We start from the raw sequence: 20,283 nt of genomic DNA on the forward strand, positions 1-20,283 counted from the left end.
GAATTAGACCCGTCAAAGATCAAAGCTATTCAGGAGTTGCCACCTCCAAGAAACAAAACCGAGGTGATGAGTTTGTTGGGAAGATTGAACTATATCAGCAGGTTCATTGCTCAGCTCACGGCAACATGTGAACCAATTTTCAAGTTGTTGAAGAAAGATGTCGCGGTTAATTGGACTAATGAATGTCAAGAGGCTTTTGATAAGATAAAGGGGTATTTGTCAAACCCACCCGTGTTGGTTCCGCCAGAACCAGGGAGGCCTTTGAATTTATATCTGACAGTTGTGGACAGTTCATTTGGCTGTGTACTGGGGCAGCACGATGTTACGGGCCGAAAGGAGCAGGCTATCTATTATCTCAGCAAGAAGTTCACATCTTACGAGGTTAAGTATACTCATCTGGAAAGGACATGTTGCGCCCTAACTTGGGTGGCACAGAAGTTGAAACATTATTTGTCATCTTACACTACTTACCTTATATCTCGCTTGGACCCGTTGAAGTATATTTTTAGAAACCCATGCCCACAGGAAGGCTTGCAAAGTGGCAGATCTTGCTTACAGAATTTGACATTATATACGTGACGCGGACTGCCATGAAAGCACAGGCATTAGCCGATCATTTGGCTGAGAACCCCGTCGATGAAGATTATGAGCCTTTGAAAACCTATTTCCCTGATGAAGAGGTGATGCACATTGAGGAATTGGAACAAGCAGAGAAGTCGGGATGGAAACTTTTCTTTGATGGGGCTGCAAATATGAAAGGCGTGGGAATAGGAGCAGTACTTATTTTGGAAACAGGTCAGCATTACCCTGTTATGGCTCGGCTTCGTTTCTACTGTACAAACAACATGGCAGAATATGAGGCATGTATATTGGGATTGAGATTAGCTGTGGATATGGGTGTACGGGAAATCTTGGTCATGGGTGACTCAGACTTACTGGTACACCAGATTCAAGGAGAATGGGAAACACGGGATTTGAAGCTTATACCGTATCGGTAGTGTCTGCAAGAGCTTTGCCAGCATTTTCAGGCCATAGAATTCAGGCACATTCCAAGGATTAATAATGAGGTTGCTAACGCTTTGGCGACTTTGGCGTCAATGTTGCACCATCCAGATAAGGCTTATGTTGATCCATTGCAGATTCAGGTCCGTGATCAACATGCTTACTGTAATATGATAGAAGAGGAAACTGATGGAGAGCCATGGTTCCATGATATCAAAGAGTACATTAGAACAGGAGTATATCCAATACAGGCCACCGGTGATCAGAAAAGAACGATTCGGCGATTGGCAAGCGGGTTTTTCCTTAGTGGAGGAGTGCTGTACAAAAGAACTCCAGATCTCGGGTTGTTGAGATGTATAGATGCAAGGCAGGCCACAACTATCATGACTGAGGTACATTCCGTAGTTTGTGGACCGCATATGAGTGGGTATGTTCTAGCAAAAAAGATTCTCCGAGCGGGTTATTATTGGCTCACGATGGAGCGGGACTGTATCAGTTTTGTGCGTAAGTTTCATACCAAGTACATGGAGATTTGATTCATTCTCCACCATCAGAATTACATACGATGTCCGCACCATGGCCTTTTGTTGCGTGGGGCATGGATGTTATTGGGCCAATTGATCCAGCAACATCAAATGGGCACAGGTTTATCTTGGTAGCTATAGATTATTTTACAAAATGGGTGGAAGCTAAGACGTTCAAGTCTGTGACTAAGAAAGCTGTAGTCGATTTCGTGCATTCAAATATCATCTGTCGGTTTGGTATTCCAAAGGTAATCATCACAGATAATGGGGCTAATCTTAATAGTCATTTGATGAAGGAGACATGTGAGCAGTTTAAGATTACTCACAGGCATTCTACTCCGTACCGTCCCAAGGCAAATGGTGCGGTCGAAGCAGCCAATAAGAATATAAAGAAAATACTCTGGAAGATGGTTGAAGGATCTAGACAGTGGCACGAGAAATTTCCTTTTGCGTTGCTAGGATATCGCACCACCGTTCGTACCTCGGTGGGGGCGACTCCTTACTCATTAGTATACGGTACCGAGGCAGTAATACCCGCAGAAGTGGAAATCCCATCCCTGCGAATCATTGAGAGGCTGAGATCGATGATGATGAACGGGTGAAAAGCCGTCTCGAGCAGTTGAGTTTGATTGATGAGAAGAGATTGGCATCGGTGTGTCATGGCCAACTGTACCAGCGAAGAATGGCAAGAGCTTACAACAAGAAAGTACGTCCAAGGAAATTTGAAGTCGGGCAATTAGTACTGAGGCGGATCTTGCCTCATTGGGCTGAAGCAAAAGGAAAGTTTGCCCCAAACTGGCAGGGACCATTTGTAATAACCAGAGTGTTGTCTAATGGAGCATTGTATTTGACATATGTGGAAGGAAAATGTATAGAAATGGCCATCAATTCTGATGCGGTCAAGAGATACTATGTATGATTTTTTTATTTTCTGGATGTACCTGTTTGTATTTGGCATATCTTAAAGATTGAAAATGATGAAGGCATTTTGTCCTACTATCCAACACTCTTATCCCTTGTTATCCCCTTCGAGCCTTACTTATTTTTCATACCCCTCTTTCGGAATCAACGGCACTATCAGGGAACACAGGTGCCGAATATAAAGGAAAGAAGAGAAAGACAAAAGGAAAAGAAAGAAGAGAAAAACAAAAAGAAAAGAAAGAGAGAAGAAGAAAAAGAAAAGAAAGAAAAGAAAAAGAAAAGGAGAAAAGAAAAAGAAAATAAAGAAAAGAAAAAGAAAAGAAAGAAAAGAAAGAAAATAAAAGAAAAGAAGAAAAGGAAAGGAAAGAAAAACGAAAGAAAAGGAAAGAAAGAAAATCACAACAACAAAGGTTAAATATAGTGAATTACGTTTGACTTGATCCCGAAAGGGTACGTAGGCAGCCTTACTCCGAGGTTCAGTCATACCAAAATAGAAATCCAAAAATCTCCAAGCAAGAAACTGGGGCAGAAGGTGTGATTTTTGTGAAAATTGGATTCCGAAAGTTGTAATTTAAACCCATTCGAATTGTTTTGAGCCTTTTATACCTTTCTTTTTAACCCAATCCAAAAGCCTACATTACGGTCCAAAGAAAGACCTTTTGATCAATTTCTAAGAAATGCCAGGTCGAGCAGGTGACGGTAATTCGTATCAATAGCAACACTCCGGTTCAAGCAAGAAAAAACAAAAGTAAAATGAGAGAGTCTTATTGGTGAAAACCTTCACGGGCACCGTAAGGCGACGGGAGCTGAGAGAAAATAAATGAGAGAGTCTTATTGGTGAAAACCCTCGCGGGCACCTTGAGGCGAAAGTGAGTTGGAAAATGTTTGAATGGAAAAAGGTATGTGGGTGGAAAATGTTTCGAGGTACCGTAGTAAAGCAAAGTTAAGATCTGGGTAATCCAAACAAGTTCGGAAGTTTTGGGCAACAAAGTATGGCGATTGAAAGCCGGTTATTTGGACAGATTGGGACGATCAATTCGAAATGCATGTCATAACCATTGGTACCAGCTGGCTCGCTCAAATAAGTTTCTTTTCCTTCTCTTTTTGAAATAACCATCTGGTTTTGGATTCTCCTTATCCTTGACTCAAAAATCATCGCATTTCATTTTCTTTTGAGGGTTTTATCTAGTTGAGATGTGTCTTGGTCAATGCAAGCAGAAAGGACTTCAAATCTCACTACCGGTTTCTAGAATTATAAAACACAACGTGGTCAGATCATGTCAAAAACAACTTGATGTCAAGTGGAACACGGGGAATTAACGGAAGTTTCATCGGTGAAATGATTGGGGAATGTCGGGGGAAAGGCAAAAGCTCAAACAAAAGGTCAGAAAATGAAATAACAGCATGGGTGTAAAACATTTAGGTCACCGGATGTTGGGAAATTTAAAAGTTGGTCAGAAAGTCAAGCGGTTCAGGGACAGTGCGTGGAAGGCAGTCAACACAAAGCAAGCCAGTGGAAGGATTTTTCAGCAAGAAGGCCATCAACTAACCACCATTTTAAACTGACGAAATTTTCTTTGATTGTAACAAGGGCAAAAAGTTAGCCGTTGAAAAGGAATTCTCCAAGAAGGAAAACAAGCAGTAATCAGGTTTGATCGCAAAGTGCGGCTTGATTAAATACGAGATAGTCTTGAAGTGCATAAGGGGAATGGAATTTGATTGCAAAGCTGGCATGATTAGAATAAGTGCAAGTTGTCGGACCTTCCTGGATAATAGGACGTAATTCATATACCCGAAAGTCAGGAGTCCGCCTGGAAAATAGAGACATATCATTCAGATTTTAAGCAGTCAGGGGCCCGCCTGAAGAACGGAGGTGATATAATTCAAGTTTTTAGCTTCCCTTCAATCTCTTTGTTCGTCTAGTAATCAGGAATCCGCCTGGAGAATAGAGACATACAATTTAATTTTGGTAATCAGGAGTCCGCCTGGAGAATAGAGACATACAATTTAATTTTAGCAATCAATAGCCCGCCTGGATAATGGAGGAGTAGTTTTAATTTTAGGTTCAAAAGTCAGGAGCCCGCCTGAAAAATGGAGGTGTTAAATATTTTAGCAGTCGAAATCAGGAGCCCGCCTGGAGAACAGAGGTGATATAATTCAATTTTAGCTTTCAATCAATCTCTTTGTTTATTTTGAAGACAGGAGCTCGCCTGAAGAATAGAGGCATACGATTCAAGTTTCAGAAGTCAGGAGCCCGCCTGTATAACAGAGGAATACGTAGAGTTCAAGTTTCAGAAGTTAGGAGCCCGCCTGAAGAATAGAGGCAAGCGATTCAAGTTTCAGAAGTCAGGAGCCCGCCTGTATAACAGAAGAATACATACAGTTCAAGGTTCGGAAGTTAGGAGTCCGCCTAAGGGAATGGCAATATGGATTTTTATCGAGAAAGCACAAGACAATGAGGCAACAAGGAAACACAAGACAACAAGGCAACAAGGAAGTACAAGAGCAAGTTTGAAGAATTTAGATAGGATTTTTGGTAATTCATAGAGCATAGTTGGTTTAGTTTCTTTTATCTTTGACATGATGTAATAGGGGAGGTCAGCAAGCAGTAACAATAGCAAGCGCAGTGCAATCACAGTTCCTGGTAGTCCCAACTACCAGACACTCCCGAACTACACTGACCTGATTCCTGTTTAGCCCAGGATATGTAGGCAACCTCCGAAGCAGGACGCGGTCAAACTTTTCAAAATGCTTCGCACGGAATTTTCAAACAGGCAAAAATCGCTCGTATTTACTCACTTGTCTATGCCCGAAAACCTTTCGCGTTTTCGAGCAAAGAAGGGCAGCTGTGAGCACGTGATTTTTGCCCTATGTATGAATAATTCCCAAAATTCCAACAAAATAATTTTTCTTTATTTTTACAATTCTTGTGAATTTTGGTGGCATTTTGTTTCAATTATCGGCATCTTATTTGTGCATGTTAATTCATATAAAAACACAAGGAGTATGCATTTGCATTTAGGTTTGAATTTTTATATTTAGTATCAATTAAGGGATAATTTGTTTAAAGCAAAGCATGAAAATCACAAAAATAGTTCACTTTTGCATTTTAATGATTTTACTGTGAATTTGTCATGAAATAGTTTTTGAACAATTTTAGGAATTAATTAGTGTTTGTTTTGAAAAATTAGGATTTCATGTTAGTTTTACATCTTTATAAAAATTATAAAAAATTATTATAAAAATTGTAAAAGCAAGAAAAGAAAATAAAAAGAAAAGAAGAGTAGAAAATGGTCTTATTAAAAACCAAAATTTGGGCCAAATGCATTGGAACTTCTCAGGCCCAAACGCCTCAAAATCATTGAAATTCAGTCCAGCCCAAGTCCCTACCCGGTCTGCCCCCCTTGCTAAACGAAATGTGTCGTTTCGGGGCCTATGAATCAGGACCGTTGGATCTCATCAATCCAACGGTCAGGAACTAACGAGGTTTTTAATATACAAGGGTCCGAACCTTCCCCCCTACCCCCATTTGCATCGTCTTCCTTACCCCACCCTTCCCCTCAACAAACCCTAGCCCGCGCCGCCATCAAACCCCTCGCTGGCGGTGAACACAAACTACGCCGTTCACTCCGAGGTTAACACCACAGATCCCCCTCACTCTCCTCTTTCCATTGCACCCACTGGTGTACCTCGAACAAGGCCGGAACTCGTCGAATCTTGGTTTGAAGTTTTCCGGCCAAGTGACAAGTTCATCCAAATCAGTCCAAAATCACACCCCACAACCCCCGGCCCTTCCTCAACACTAATCCATGGCTATTTTCTTTCAAATCACCGTGAAACGGCCCAAATCTTAGATCTAATAATTTCAGGCCAAACCCTAAAAACAAATCCTTTTGATTTCGAACCGTAGTATCCTTAACCATGTGTTCTCTTGTAAGAACACATGGTTAGGGATGTTACGCGTCAAAAATCTGAAAGGATTCAGATGTTTCTGACTGGCCGGAGTCCCTTAGGCCTTTGTGAGTTTTTTTACTGCTTCTTTTTACTCGCATGTTTGAAGTGTTATTTACAGTTGTTGTTTCGTTAATTGTTCTGTTAATTTTATGGTTTAATTGTATTAGTTTAAGTTCTGTTAATTACTGATTGATTCTGAGTTTGATATTTGGTTGAATGATTGTAAGTTCATGGTTTAAGAATTAGTTTAAAGTTCACTTAATATTAATCAGGGTAGCTTAAGCTCAGTTTAATTTCGTTTAGCCTGTTTGAGTTGGTATAATTGAACAAAATTGGTTTTGGTCAGTCTGATTAGTTAGTTTCTGAATACTAATTAATTAATTTCAGTTAGTTTTTTATTTAAATTAGGGTATTGGTTATAGCTGTTAAGGATGAGGGTAAGTTCAGTAACTTTGAGGGGTTTTTAGGGGTAATCTGGGTATGGAAAAGGGTAGTTCTGATGAGAATAGTAATATCAAGACATAGGGAAGGACAGTATAGGTATTGTATGGGTAGAGGAATACCCTAGGGCCTTCTAGAATGGGGTACAAGTGTAGATTTTAATAAATGTAAGGCATTTACTTGTTTAGCAAGTTAGGAATAGAGGGACCAAACTGAAAATAGGGAGGGGCTGATTGGAAAATCAGAACCTGATCTATTCTCTTTGGGGTTGCCTATAAAAGGGCATGAAATGCCTTGGAAAAGGGGCTTCTCTCTTATTCTGCCTTCAGCCCTAAGTTTCCATTTGAGCTTTCATTCCTTCTTTTAAATTTCAGTTAGCATTTCAATTCTAGGATTATTCAGAAAACTAAAACATCAAAAAATGGAGAAATCCGAAACAACTTCACAGTTTCATCACTAGTCTAGGATTTCAATTTTGGGTTTTGGGTTTAGCCCTTTTACAGAGGTGCTTAGGTGCAGCTGTAAGGGTCAGGAGTATATTGGAAGCATTGTTAAACTGATCTGTGGGAGTCTGCTTATATATCTGGTTTTCAAAGCAATCTGCCTGTATTTCTGTGGTGTAACATTGCTGAGTTTGTTGCTGTTGTTGTTGAAAGTAGCTGATTCCTCTCCCTTTTCTCTATTTTCATTTCAATTTCCAGGTACTGGTTTTGTAACTCTCAAGTTTATGGAATTGAAGTAAACATGTTGTTTGAAGTTGATCTCTGATATTTTTTATGTTGTTTTTGTCTAATTTAATGTATGAAACAATTAGCTTACCCATGTCATTTAGGTACTGTACTAGTCTTGGTTTGTATGAATTGGACTGATAAACTGTCGAGTAGGAGTTAGTTCATGTCGATTAGTAAGTGGATATTTGGGTATTTAGATTCATGTATGTAATCCAGGTTGTGGACTGTTTAAATTGTGCATTTCATGTTTATGCAATTGTCATTTTCAATTTGTTTAAGTTTCATAGTATGCTGAAGTTAAATCTGCAAAGTTGTAGTTGATTTGGAGTGCCATACGCATGGCTGCTTGTAAGTTTGGTCTAGTATGAATTGCATAGTTAACAGCTTCATATTGGGCCAGTTTTGGGCCTGGCGTATTAACAGTTGGCCCAGACTTTGGCTAGGTGATAATTGAATTAGGGCCTAGGTGCATCAAGGTTTAAGAATTAGATAAATCAAAAGGTGCCCAAGGATTCGATCCCTGGGCTGTACAACTGCAAGCCAAAATTTGGGCCTGCTTTATACCTAACGCCTAGCGCTATAAGGGCTTGTGCCTGCAGCATGTGCAATGGCAGGAGCTGGACCTTATGGGTTCAGAGCCCATTTGCTCGGCATTTCTACCCGGATGTTCAAATTCGAATTCAACAAAGTACTGGCTTTAATCAATTAGAATCCTTAAGCGCTTAGTAGCATAATTATCTCACCGTTTAGATTTGGAAAGGTTGTTTAGTGAATTTCGCCACCTCCCCTAAAACAACAATACGTTAGAATTTGTAAGCGCGACTTACTTAAAGTACCTTCTTAAACTCGGGTGCGCATTGATGCGACCCAAATCCAAATCTCGACAAAGTCAAAATGTGTTGACAATCACGGGTGCATTGATTGTGACGTGCTTCGAAACATGTTTCCATAACGTCGTAATTCCTAAAACTAAATAAGGATAGAAAAGAGGTCCACAATTTGAGACGAGCCTCACCACACAAATAAATAAATGTGGGGCCCTCAATAAATAATTATCAAAATAATTAGTATTTGGGATGGCCACTTAGCAAACTTCATGGTTTTTCCCCAAAATAATACTATGTTAGCTTCTTAGGCACGATTTAATTAAATTACTTTCTTAAATTCGGGTGCGCATTGATACGAATCAAATCCAAATCTCGATGAAGTCGAAATGTGTCGACAACCACGGGCGCATTGATTGCGACGGGGGTTCAAAACGCGTTTTCACGACATCATAATTCTTATAAAATAAATAATGATAAAAGCGGTTTACAAATAGAAGGCACATAAGCTAGCGTGTATTAAAATCAGATAAAATCAAATACAACAGTTAAGCGACCGTGCTAGAACCACGGAACCTGGGAATGCCTAACACCTTCTCCCGGGTTAACAGAATTCCTTACTCGGATTTCTGGTATGCGGACTGTTAACAGAGTCATAAATTTCCTCGGTTCGGGATTCAACCGGTGACTTGGGACACCATTAATCTCTCAAGTGGCGACTCTGAATAATTAATAATTAAATCTCGTTCCGATTGTCCTTTAAATGGAAAAACTCCTTTACGCCCTTTGCGGTGTGTAGGTAGTGAAAAGGAGGTGTGACACTCACTGCCTTTCGGCTCAATGCATCGGTCACTACATTGGCCTTCCCCGGATAATACAATATGGTGATATCATAATCCTTAAGCAACTCCAACCATCTCTGCTGCCTCAAATTAAGATCCTTTTGCTTGAACAAATGCTGAAGACTGCGATGATCGGTGAATATCTCACAAGATACACCATACAAATAATGCCTCCAAATCTTCAATGCATGAACTATGGCAGCCAGCTCCAAATCATGAACATGGTAGTTCTTTTCATGGGGCTTCAACTGACGAGAAACATAAGCAATAACTCTACCCTCCTGCATCAATACATAACCAATCCCAACTCTCGAAGCATCACAATACATGGTATATGAACCTGAAGCTGATGGCAAAACCAACACTGGAGTTGTGGTCAAGGCTGTCTTGAGCTTCTGAAAGCTCTCTTCACACTCATCCGACCATACAAATGAAACACCCTTCTGAGTCAACTTGGTCAAGGGCGATGCGATAGATGAGAATCCCTGAACAAACCGGCGATAATAGCCTGCCAACCTAAGAAAGCTACGAATCTCTGTGGCTGAGGATGGTCTAGGACAACTCTAAACCGCCTCTATTTTCTTTGGATCAACCTGAATACCTTCGCTGGACACCATGTGTCCCAAGAAAGCCACTGAATTGAGCCAAAACTCACTCTTGGAGAATTTTGCATAAAGTTTCTTCTCCCTCAATCTCTACAACACAACTCTCAAATGCTCTACGTGCTCCTCCTGAGTACGTAAGTACACAATGATGAACGAATCTAGATAAGGCCGAAACACGCTGTTCATCAAATGCATGAATGCTGCTGGGGCATTGGTTAGCCTGAAAGACATCACAAGGAACTCATAATGACCATATCTGGTCTTGAAGGCAGTCTTAAGAATATTTGAATCCCTGATCTTCAACTGGTGATAATCGGAACGGAGATCAATCTTGGAGAACACTCTTGCTCCTTGAAGCTGATCAAATAAATCATCAATATGAGGCAAAGGATACTTGTTCTTAATTGTTACATTGTTCAATTGCCTATAATCGATGCACATTCTTATTGTTCCATCCTTCTTCTTCACAAACAGAACGGGAGCACCCCAATGTGACACACTAGGCCGAATGAACCCCTTATCTAGGAGTTCCTGAAGTTGTTCTTTCAATTCTTTCAACTCTGCTGGTGCCATACGATACGGCGGAATAGAAATAGGCTGAGTACCCGGCACTAGGTCAATACCAAAATCAATATCCCTATCCGGTAGCATGCCCGACAGGTTTGCAGGAAACATATCAGAAAAATCCCTCACAATGTTAGGAGTCTCAGCTCCCACATCCGTCACAAACGCTAAATTTGAAAGGCAACCCTTCCCAACCATACGCTGGGCCTTCAAGAAATATATCACCCTACTAGGAACATAATCAGTCACACCACGCCACTCGATCTGCGGTACACCCGGCATAGCCAAAGTGATTGTCTTAGCATGATAGTCTAGAATAGCACGACATGGAGATAGTCAATCCATGCCCAAAATAACATCAAAATCCACCATGCTCAATAGCAATAGATCTACTCGGGTCTCCAGACCCCTAATAGTCACCACACATGACCGATACACATGGTCTACAATAATAGTGTCGCCCACCGAGGTAGATACATGAACAGGTAAAGAAAGAAACTCACGGGGCCTACACAAATAACGAGAAAAGTATGATGACATATAAGAAAAGGTGGAACCGGGATCAAATAATACAGAGGCATCTCTGTGGCAGACTAAAACAATACTTGTAATGACAGCATCTGAAGCAATAGCATCTGGCCTTTCTGGAATAGCATAGAAATGAGCCTGGCCACAGCCTGATCGACCTCCCCCTCTAGGGCAACCCCTGGCTACCTGACCCTCACCCCTAGCTGGCTGAGCGGGTGGTGAAGTAACTGGAGCAGAAGTCGAGGGCTGACCCCTCTGCTGATACTGACCATCACGAAGTCGAGGGCATCGCCTACTCATATGTCCAAACTCTCCGTACTCATAACAATTACCCGGTGCTGGAGATGGGGACTGAAGGGAACCCCTCGCATCGGAGTGACTAGCAGATGCAATCGGCACAGAAGAACCCTGAGCTGATAGGGCATGAGATGAAATCTAAGCTGGGAAGGCATTGAATGACATTGGCCCTGCTGGGACCCCTAATGACCACAACCTGAAGATGCCCCACGATACTCTGGACGGGCCGACTGAGCAGGCCTGAAAGAACGACCTCAACCATGCTGGGACTGGCCCCTCGACGGAGCTCCACTGTAACTGCCCGATCCTCGAGGCCTCTTGGCCTCCCTCTCCTCTCTCTCCCTACGGCGAACCATCTCAATCTCAAGAGCGATATCAACCACCTCTTTGAACGTAGCACCCAATACTCTCTCTCTAGTCATTAGAATACAAAGATGGTAGTTAAGGCCATCCACAAATCTCTTGATCCTCTCACGATCTGTCAGAATCATCCAAATGGCATGACGAGCCAACTTAGAAAACCTCATCTCATACTAGGTTACGGTCATACCCCCCTGCGTCAACCACTCAAACTACCTACGTAGTTCCTCTCTGCGGGACTGCGGTACATACTTCTCCAAGAAGATAGCGGTGAACTGCTGCCAAGAAAGGGGTGTTGCACCGACAGGCCTACGCCTCTCAAAATCCTCCCACCAAGTAAAGGCATTCCCAGTAAACTGAAAGGTGGTAAATGCTACACCATTAAACTCAAGGATCCCTGCTGTACGGAGCATCTGCTGACACTTGTCAAGAAAACCCTGGGCATCATCGCCCTCAACATCACTGAATGACAGAGGCTGGAGTCTACCAAACCTCTCAAGACGATGTTGTTCATCATCCGGCATACCTGGTACCATGAACTCCTAAACTGGTGCAACCGGTTGAGCTGGAGGTGCCCCCGGCGTCTGTAGTCCCTGCACTACCTGCTCAGGCGTGCGAGCAGCGGGGGTCTAATTGCCTCTCCCGGGCTGTGAAGTAGCTGCTGTGGTAGTGGCTGAAACTGCCTAAGCCAAGCCAGTGAAAACTGATAAAATCTGTGCCAAGGCCTCCTGAAGACCCAGAATCACGATGGGCACAGCTGGTGCCTGAACTGGTACTGTTGGAGCTTGATTTGGACCGATGCAGCTGGGGGATCAATAGGTGCTGCCCTCGCTGCTCTGCCTCTGCCACGTCTACGACCGCGTCCCTGGCCTCTGGTGGCCTCAGTGGGTGGCACTGGTGGTTTTCCACCTCGTCCGGTAGCTCGCATCCTCACCATCTATGAGAGAATGGAACAACAGAAGTTTAGTTCTCGGATCAACAAAGTCGCACGACCAGAATTTCAAGAATATAAAGTTTTTCCTAAAGGTTCTGCAGCCTCTCCAGGATAAATACAGATGTCTCCGTACCGATCTGCGAGACTCTACTAAACCGGCTCATGACTTGCGAGACCTATGAAACCTAGGCTCTGATACTAACTTGTCATGACCCCAACCTCGGTCGTGATGGCGCCCAACACGCTGCTAGGCAAGCCTGACCAATTAACAACCTCAACCTATTTCTTATATAGTTCATTATTAGCTAACACAGTTAAATTACCAAAACACCATATTAAAAGTCTGAAACCAGAGTTAAATAGGCGGAGTTTCAAATGATAAAACTACTACTACATAGCCTATATAGATCCAGTGTCACAAGTCCGAGCCTCTAATACTAGTTTATCACCCCAATACATATGAATCTAGGGAATGCGGATAAAACAAAAGGATGGAAAGGGGAGATCAGGGCTGCGGACGCCATGCAGCTACCTCGATGCTCCCGGATATGCGCTGCTCAACTGAAAATCCTCACTCAGCCTCAGATGCACCTGGATCTGCACGCAAGGTGCAGAGAATAATGTGAGTACTCCGACCCAGTGAGTAATAAGCATAAATAATGACTGAGAATAAGAAATCACGGAGAAACACAGAGTAATCTATAATGCGGCATTTTAAACAAGTAATATGAAAACAATAAACCAATGGAAACGAAATATGGAAATGCTACAACAAATAAGCAGTTAAGTGACGAACATATAAAGAAAATCAACACATAGAACGGTACCCTATAGTACCCGCTGCGGCATGCAGTCCGATCCATACATGTATGGTCGCTTACTAGGGGTGTGCAGACTCCGGGAGGGGCCCCTTACGGCCCAAGCGCAATACCAAGACATATCGTGGCATCAAATCTAGGCCCTCGGCCTCATATTAATATCAGTATAACACTGCTATAGTGCGCAGCCCGATCCCATAGTATCCTCACATCTTGCCCTTGGCCGTACTCAGTCCAGAAATCATATAAGCCCCTAGGGCATTAGTAAAACAATAGTTCTCAGCTCAAAACATTATTTAATATATCATTTTAGTTTCAACACCGAGTAAAAAGTGGCTGAGTTGTAAAACAGTGGAAAACAGTACGACTGAGTTCAAGTAATAAGTCAAAATAGTGAAGAAATAGTGATAAAACTACCCGGAGGGTTCAAATAATTGGCACGAAGCCCAAATATGGTAGTCAGTTCAAACATTGATGAGAACAAATAAGTTTCAGTCAAATACACGGTAAATATCATCAATCGGGATGGACCAAGTCACAATCCCCAATAGTAAACGACCCCACGCTCATCATCAAGTGCGTGTCTCACCTCAATATAGCACTAAGATGTGCAAATCCGGGGTTTCAAACCCTCAGGACATCATTTACATTTATTAATCACCTCGAACCGGCTAAATCTCTATCTCGTGACGCCTTTGCCCCTGGAATCGGCCTCCACGCGCGTCGAATCTATCCAAAATCAGAACGAATACATCACAATAGGCTAAGGGAACAAAGCCCAAGAAAAAACAATCGAATTACAAAATAATTCTAGAATTTGGTCAAACCCGACCACCGGGCCCGCATCTCGGAATTTGACAAAATTCACTAAACTTGAATCCTTATACTCTCACGTCTAACCATATGAAAATTATCCAATTCTGATACCATTTGGTCCTTCAAATCATCATTTTACATTTTTGAAAGATTTCACAATTTTCTTCGCAAATTCCATCCCAAATCACGAATTAAATGATGAATTCAATGATAGATTCATGTACTCTAGCCAAATCTGAGTTAGAATCACTTACCCCAATGAATTTCTTGAAAAACCTTCGAAAATCGCTAAAATTCGAGCTCTGTAGGTCAAAATATCAAATAAAACCCAAAACCTCGTATTTATAGAGTACTCCTCAGATCTCAGCCTCCGCGGTCCGCGCAAAAGTACCGGGGCCCGCCCAAAACCACCGCGGCCGCACTTCATTTTGTGCGGTCCGCACAACACATACCGCGGCTGCACTTCCTTTTGTGCGGTTCGCGCGGGTGGGTTCCGAGGCCTGCAACTCTTCTGGACCTGCTACAACTATAATTTTTGGCCTAAAACATCCCGGAACCTACCCGGAACTCCTGGAATTCCAAACCAATTGCACCAACACACCCATGACATCGTTCAAACTTGTTCAAAACCTCGAGACGCTCACAACAACATCAAATCACTAATTTAACAGTGGATTCAAGCCTAAGAACTCCAAGAACTCTAAAATTATGCTTTCGATCAAAAAGTCTATCAAATCTCGTCCGAATGACCTAAAATTTTGCACACAAATTATACTTTGAATTATTTAAGGATAAGTATATTAAATAATTAAGTAATACTCAAAAATATTATTGAAATACTTAACTGACGAAAGAGTTCTGAGTAAGACGATAAAGGTAAAATACATTAACTATTAGGAATAAAAAAGTTGTATTTATTTATGATTTTCAAAAGGGTAATAAACAAGATCTTAAGTCAATTGGTAACCTTAAAATATCACATGACAATATAACAATATTAGTTAATGACTAATATAATAACTATAAGCAAATATTAAAAAGATATTTATTTTGTGAAAATGTAGAAAGATAAGATTTATTCACTTTAAACAACAATAACATATCTAGTATAATCTTACGGATGGGGTATAGGGAGGGTAGTGAGTACGCAGACCTTACCCTTATCTGAGGAGGTAGAGAGGTTGTTTCCGATAGACCCTTAGCTCAGGAAAAGGTGGAAAGGAAGAATAGGGGAGAAGAAAAGGAGGAAAGAGGGGAGAGAAAGGCGATAAGCAAAGAAGAGAAAAAGTACCATCAAATAGTAACCATCAGGGAGCAACAATATACAGTAAAAGGGGTGAAAAAGTAGCATCAAATAGTAACAATCAGATAGCAACAATCCCAGTAGAAATTTACAAAAACAAATGTCACGACCCAGAATTTTCACCGTCGGGACTGTGATGGCGCCTAACATTTCACTTGCTAGGCATGCCAACAATAGAGATCATTAAGCCAGATTCTTAAGTTTTTCAGTGATAAACATCAAATAAGCCATAACTAGGTAAAAAGAAAAGAGCGAAAATTCATAACAACTTTAATACTTATACACAACTACCCAGAATCTGGTGTCACAATCCACGAACTACTAAGATTTAGCTACCAGTAAGGTGTTTGAAGGAAAAACAACTATTTTCGATAAAAATGAAATAATAAAGGAAATGTATAGAAGGGGACGTCAGGGTCTGCAGACGCCAACAGGACTACCTTGGGTCTCCAAATAGATCAAGCCAACAGCTAGACTCAGGGTCAACTTGGTCCGGTACCAAAATTTGCACAGAAAGTTCATAGTACAATATCAGTACAACCGATCCCATGTACTGATAAGTGTCAAGTCTAACCTCGGTGAAGTAATGATGAGGCTAAGACAAGACACATTCATAAATATGTGCAGTTAAATAATATACGAGCACAATAACAACTAATAGAAGCTAAACAGATAATAACATGAGGGGAAACATGCTGAGGGGACTACAAGATAAAGAAAACTATAACAGTAAAGAAACCACAGCAGACGATATGCTTTGCACCAATGAAAGTATTAAACACAGTAAAGACAAGTGCACAGCATCACCCTTCGTGCTTTTACTCTCAACCTCACCATAATAATTAATAGAAACGGCACGGTATCACCCTTCGTGCATTAACTCTCATCCTGACCATATAAACAAAATAAACGGCACGACATCACCTTTCATGCATTAACACTCACATATCATGGAACAGCATCACCCTTCGTGCATTAACTCTCACTCACAACATATTGCACGGCATCACCCTTCGTGCTTTAATACTTTCCCTCACCAAAATAATGAACAATAACAACAGAGAGATAAAAATATCAAGAACCAATCTTACTTCAACATTTAGTTCAACAATACCAACCTCAACTTTGAGTCAATACTCAATCAATACCAAATTTCGTAAAACATGATAAGAGTTGCTCAACATAACGAATAGCTAGTCTAAGCATGAACAATAGAATCAAAGAATACAACAGTTACAACAATAAGATTCACTAGCATGCTATGACTCAACAACAACACAAAGGTTCTCGTCACCACACCTATACGTTGTATTCAACATCCAAACACGTAGCAAATAGGCAAATAATACCTAATCCCTCAAGCCAAAATTAACCACGACACTTACCTCACTCCAACGACCAAATTTACAGCTCAATCACAACTTTTTCCTTCACACAAACCTCTGGACCAATAGAATCTAGCAATTTACCAATCAAACGATTCAAATAAAGTCTGAGGATCTATCCATGATTGGAAAGAATTCAATTTAGGCCATTTCTTAAAAAAGTCAATAAAAGTCAACACCCGAGCTCGCTTGGCCCAAACCCGAAATTCGGACCAAAATCCGATTACCCATTCAACCCCGATCCCGGATATATAATTTGTTTTGGAATCCCACCTCAATTTGAGGTCTAAATCTCCAAATTTCGAAATTCCTAGTTTCTACCAAAAAACCCCCAATTTCACCATGAAAACTTTAGATTTTTTGTTGAATCTTATGAAAAAATAGTGAAAGATTGAAAGAAATTAGTTTAAGATCACTTACCAATGAGTTGGGGAAGAAACGTTCTTTGGAAAATTGCCTCTTGTGGTTTAGATTTTGAAAATTTGGGAAATGAATCAAAACTTCTATCTAAGTCATATTTTGTTCAGCTGCAGGTATCGCATTTGCGAAGAAAACTTTGCATTTATAAATGAATAGTGTTCTCACAATTGCCATAAATAGTTCACAATTACGAATGAATAGTGTTTTCGCAATTGCCATAAAAGGTTCACATTTGCGAATGAACAGTGTAAAACCCAAACTTATCTGAAATGATCCGAAACCACCCCGAAACTCATCCAGAACCTCTCGGACACAAACCATATATGAATTATAATCATAAAACATGCTACGAACCTGCTCGCATACTTAAAATACTGAAAATAGGTCGTCTTAACTCGATATTGACCATGGTAAAACTCCCAAATTTATTAACTTTACGATTCTCTCAACAAAAGATCCAAAAATACACTCAAGCCCCTCGGGACTCCAAAAAAAAAGTGTAAACCAGTATAAAAACATCATATGAACTTGCTCACGTGATCAAATCGCCAAAATAATACCGAGAACTACGAATTGAACACCAAATCAAATGAAATTTTCAAGAAAACTTTGAAATCTCTATTTTTACCACCGGACGTCCGAATCACATCAAACTGACTTCGTTTCCCACCAAATTTCATTGATAAGTCAAAAATATTATATTGGACCTATACCGAGCTCCGGAACCAAAATACGGACCCGATACCATTGAGATCAAACATCAATAATTTCTTAAAAAGAAATAAATTTTCAGACATTTAATTATCAACAAATATATATATATATATATATATATATATATATATATATATATATATATATATATATATTTACGGCTACCAAATATAGATAACTTATGTCGTGGGCTAAAAGTGATCTTTGCTGATTAAAGATTGGGGGAAGTGCACAGTTAGCCACTAATAACACATGTATTTACTTTTAAACCACTATTTAAAATGTCTTTAGTCTTTAGTCATTGCTTTAATAAACTTTAACTGCCCGGACGAAAATACCCTTCTGCTCATGCCCTTAACTTTTGAACTTAACTTCAGGACTACATGTCCTTAACTTTTGAACTTGTAACTCTAAGTGCAGGACTTCAGGACTACATGTCCTTAACTTTTGAACTTGGAACTCTAAGTTCAGGACTTCAGGACTACATGTCCTTAACTTTTGAACTTAACTTCAGGACTACATGTCCTTAACTTTTGAACTTGTAACTGTAAGTTCAGGACCAAGTGTCCTTAACTTTTGCGCATATTAGCCTAAGTTCAGGACCTATTGTCCTTAACTTTTGAGCTTGTTAGTCTAAGTTTAGGACTTCACGACCTATTGTCCTTAACTTTTGAAGTTGTAATTGTAAGTTCAGGACCTATTGTCCTTAACTTTTGGGCTTCTTAGCCTAAGTTCAGAACCAAACTTTTTTTTCTAGTACCCGTATAAAAACTAATCTTTTAATCATGGACGTGACACAATGTGCCCTGTTAATTAAAACTCGGCACCAATACAATTATGTGTATGCGCACACAAGCTCTAAATTTTGTTTATATAAACAATAGCTTGAAGATAATCAACACAATAAAGTTTGAGTTCAAGAGCTGATGGGTTTTCAATGTTTTTGCTTTATATTTTGATGATCTAACAAACTTACTGTCAAGAACCAAATAGGGAACCTAACACACTTGGTACACATTACAAATAAATGAAGTCCAGCCTGAACTCCAGCTAATGTGAATTGCTGCAAATAAAGAGAAACGAGGAACAAAACAAGGATCTGATCCCTGGGTGTTCTTTGACAGAAGTACAAGTCAATTATACAGCTAGAAAGCAACTGCAGAAAGTAACTGCCTGCAACTGTACACGCAATAGTGCAGCAGTCACTTCCCATTGGGAAGAGGCGTGTACCAACCAAGAATTGACATCATCCTTGGGATGTCTTTGGTAGTATAATAACATAGTGCAAGGCACAAGTTATTGACTCGAACATTTAGTGATATTATCTCAAGCAATTAAAGATCTGATCCAGCGTTGAAGTCACAAGTATATCAAGAACAAGAAGACAACTCACTAAGGATCAGTTCCATAACGAGTCTATGTGTATCTGTATTTGAGTTGTAATCTTATTGTTTGTTCTTTATTGTAACTCCTATCTTGCTTTATTAGAAGCTTTGTTTTAGGAAAAGCAAAATCATAAACCTTCTGAGTTTGTGTTGTGACTAGAGTTAGTCATAAGTTAAAGTCTTTGTAACTAGTGAGTGACAAAGTGGCTTGTGATAAGTGTATCACAAGTTAGTTGAGTTGTAGTCTTTGTAATAGAGTCATTACAAAGTGGTTTGTAATAATGTGTTGACAAGTTAATGAAGTTGAAAGCCTACAAGTGTAGGTCATGGTTTTTGTCCCCTTGAATTAGGATTTTTCCACGTAAAAATCTCGTGTCTCATTTATTTACTGTTTTAATTAGTATTCTCAAGGGAAACTCATAGAGCACCAGGTACTCTATAGTTTGGTGGATTTATATAAACTAATAATTGGTATCAGAGCATGTTCTTTTTAAAAGATTGACACCTAGAAAAGATCTCAATGGCTACTCCACCTAACTTTGAGGAAGGACAACCAACCTACAGACCTCCTAGATTCAATGGTCAGTACTACGGCTGGTGGAAGACTCGTATGCATAATTTTATAATGGAAGAAGACTCAGAGCTGTGGGACGTCATTTGTGATGGTCCACATGTTCCTATGAAGAAGCTTGGAGAAAATGGACCAATGGTGCCAAAAAATAGAAAAGAGTACAGTGATATTGATAGAAAAACCGTAGAAAAGGACTATCGTGCCAAGAAAATCTTGGTATGTGGTATAGGACCTGATGAGTACAATAGAATCTCAGCTTATGATTCTACCAAGAAAATATGGGAAGCATTGCAAAGCGCACACGAAGGAACTACTCAGGTTAAACAGTTCAAGATTGACATGCT

General features: G+C 40.3%; 1 protein-coding gene across 1 annotated transcript; it reads left to right on the forward strand.

Moving 5' to 3' along the window:
• Positions 1-515: 515 nt before the first annotated feature.
• LOC138880697 (uncharacterized) lies at positions 516-7,610 on the forward strand. Its single transcript, XM_070160873.1, has 3 exons — positions 516-776; positions 1,029-1,321; positions 7,544-7,610. Exons 1-3 carry the CDS (start codon positions 516-518, stop codon positions 7,608-7,610), a joined length of 621 nt encoding a protein of 206 aa, XP_070016974.1.
• Positions 7,611-20,283: the final 12,673 nt, after the last annotated feature.

This window comes from Nicotiana sylvestris, chromosome 11 (assembly GCF_000393655.2).
Source record: "Nicotiana sylvestris chromosome 11, ASM39365v2, whole genome shotgun sequence".
NCBI lineage: Eukaryota > Viridiplantae > Streptophyta > Magnoliopsida > Solanales > Solanaceae > Nicotiana > Nicotiana sylvestris.

Bases quoted from the DNA above. Each gene is read 5' to 3' on its own strand.
- LOC138880697 (XM_070160873.1), top strand. From the start codon at position 516: ATGCCCACAGGAAGGCTTGCAAAGTGGCAGATCTTGCTTACAGAATTT. The intron at 777-1,028 runs GTACTTATTTTG...CAGCATTTTCAG, and splicing joins AAGGCGTGGGAATAGGAGCA to GCCATAGAATTCAGGCACAT. The intron at 1,322-7,543 runs GTACAAAAGAAC...TTCAATTTCCAG, and splicing joins TTCCTTAGTGGAGGAGTGCT to GTACTGGTTTTGTAACTCTC.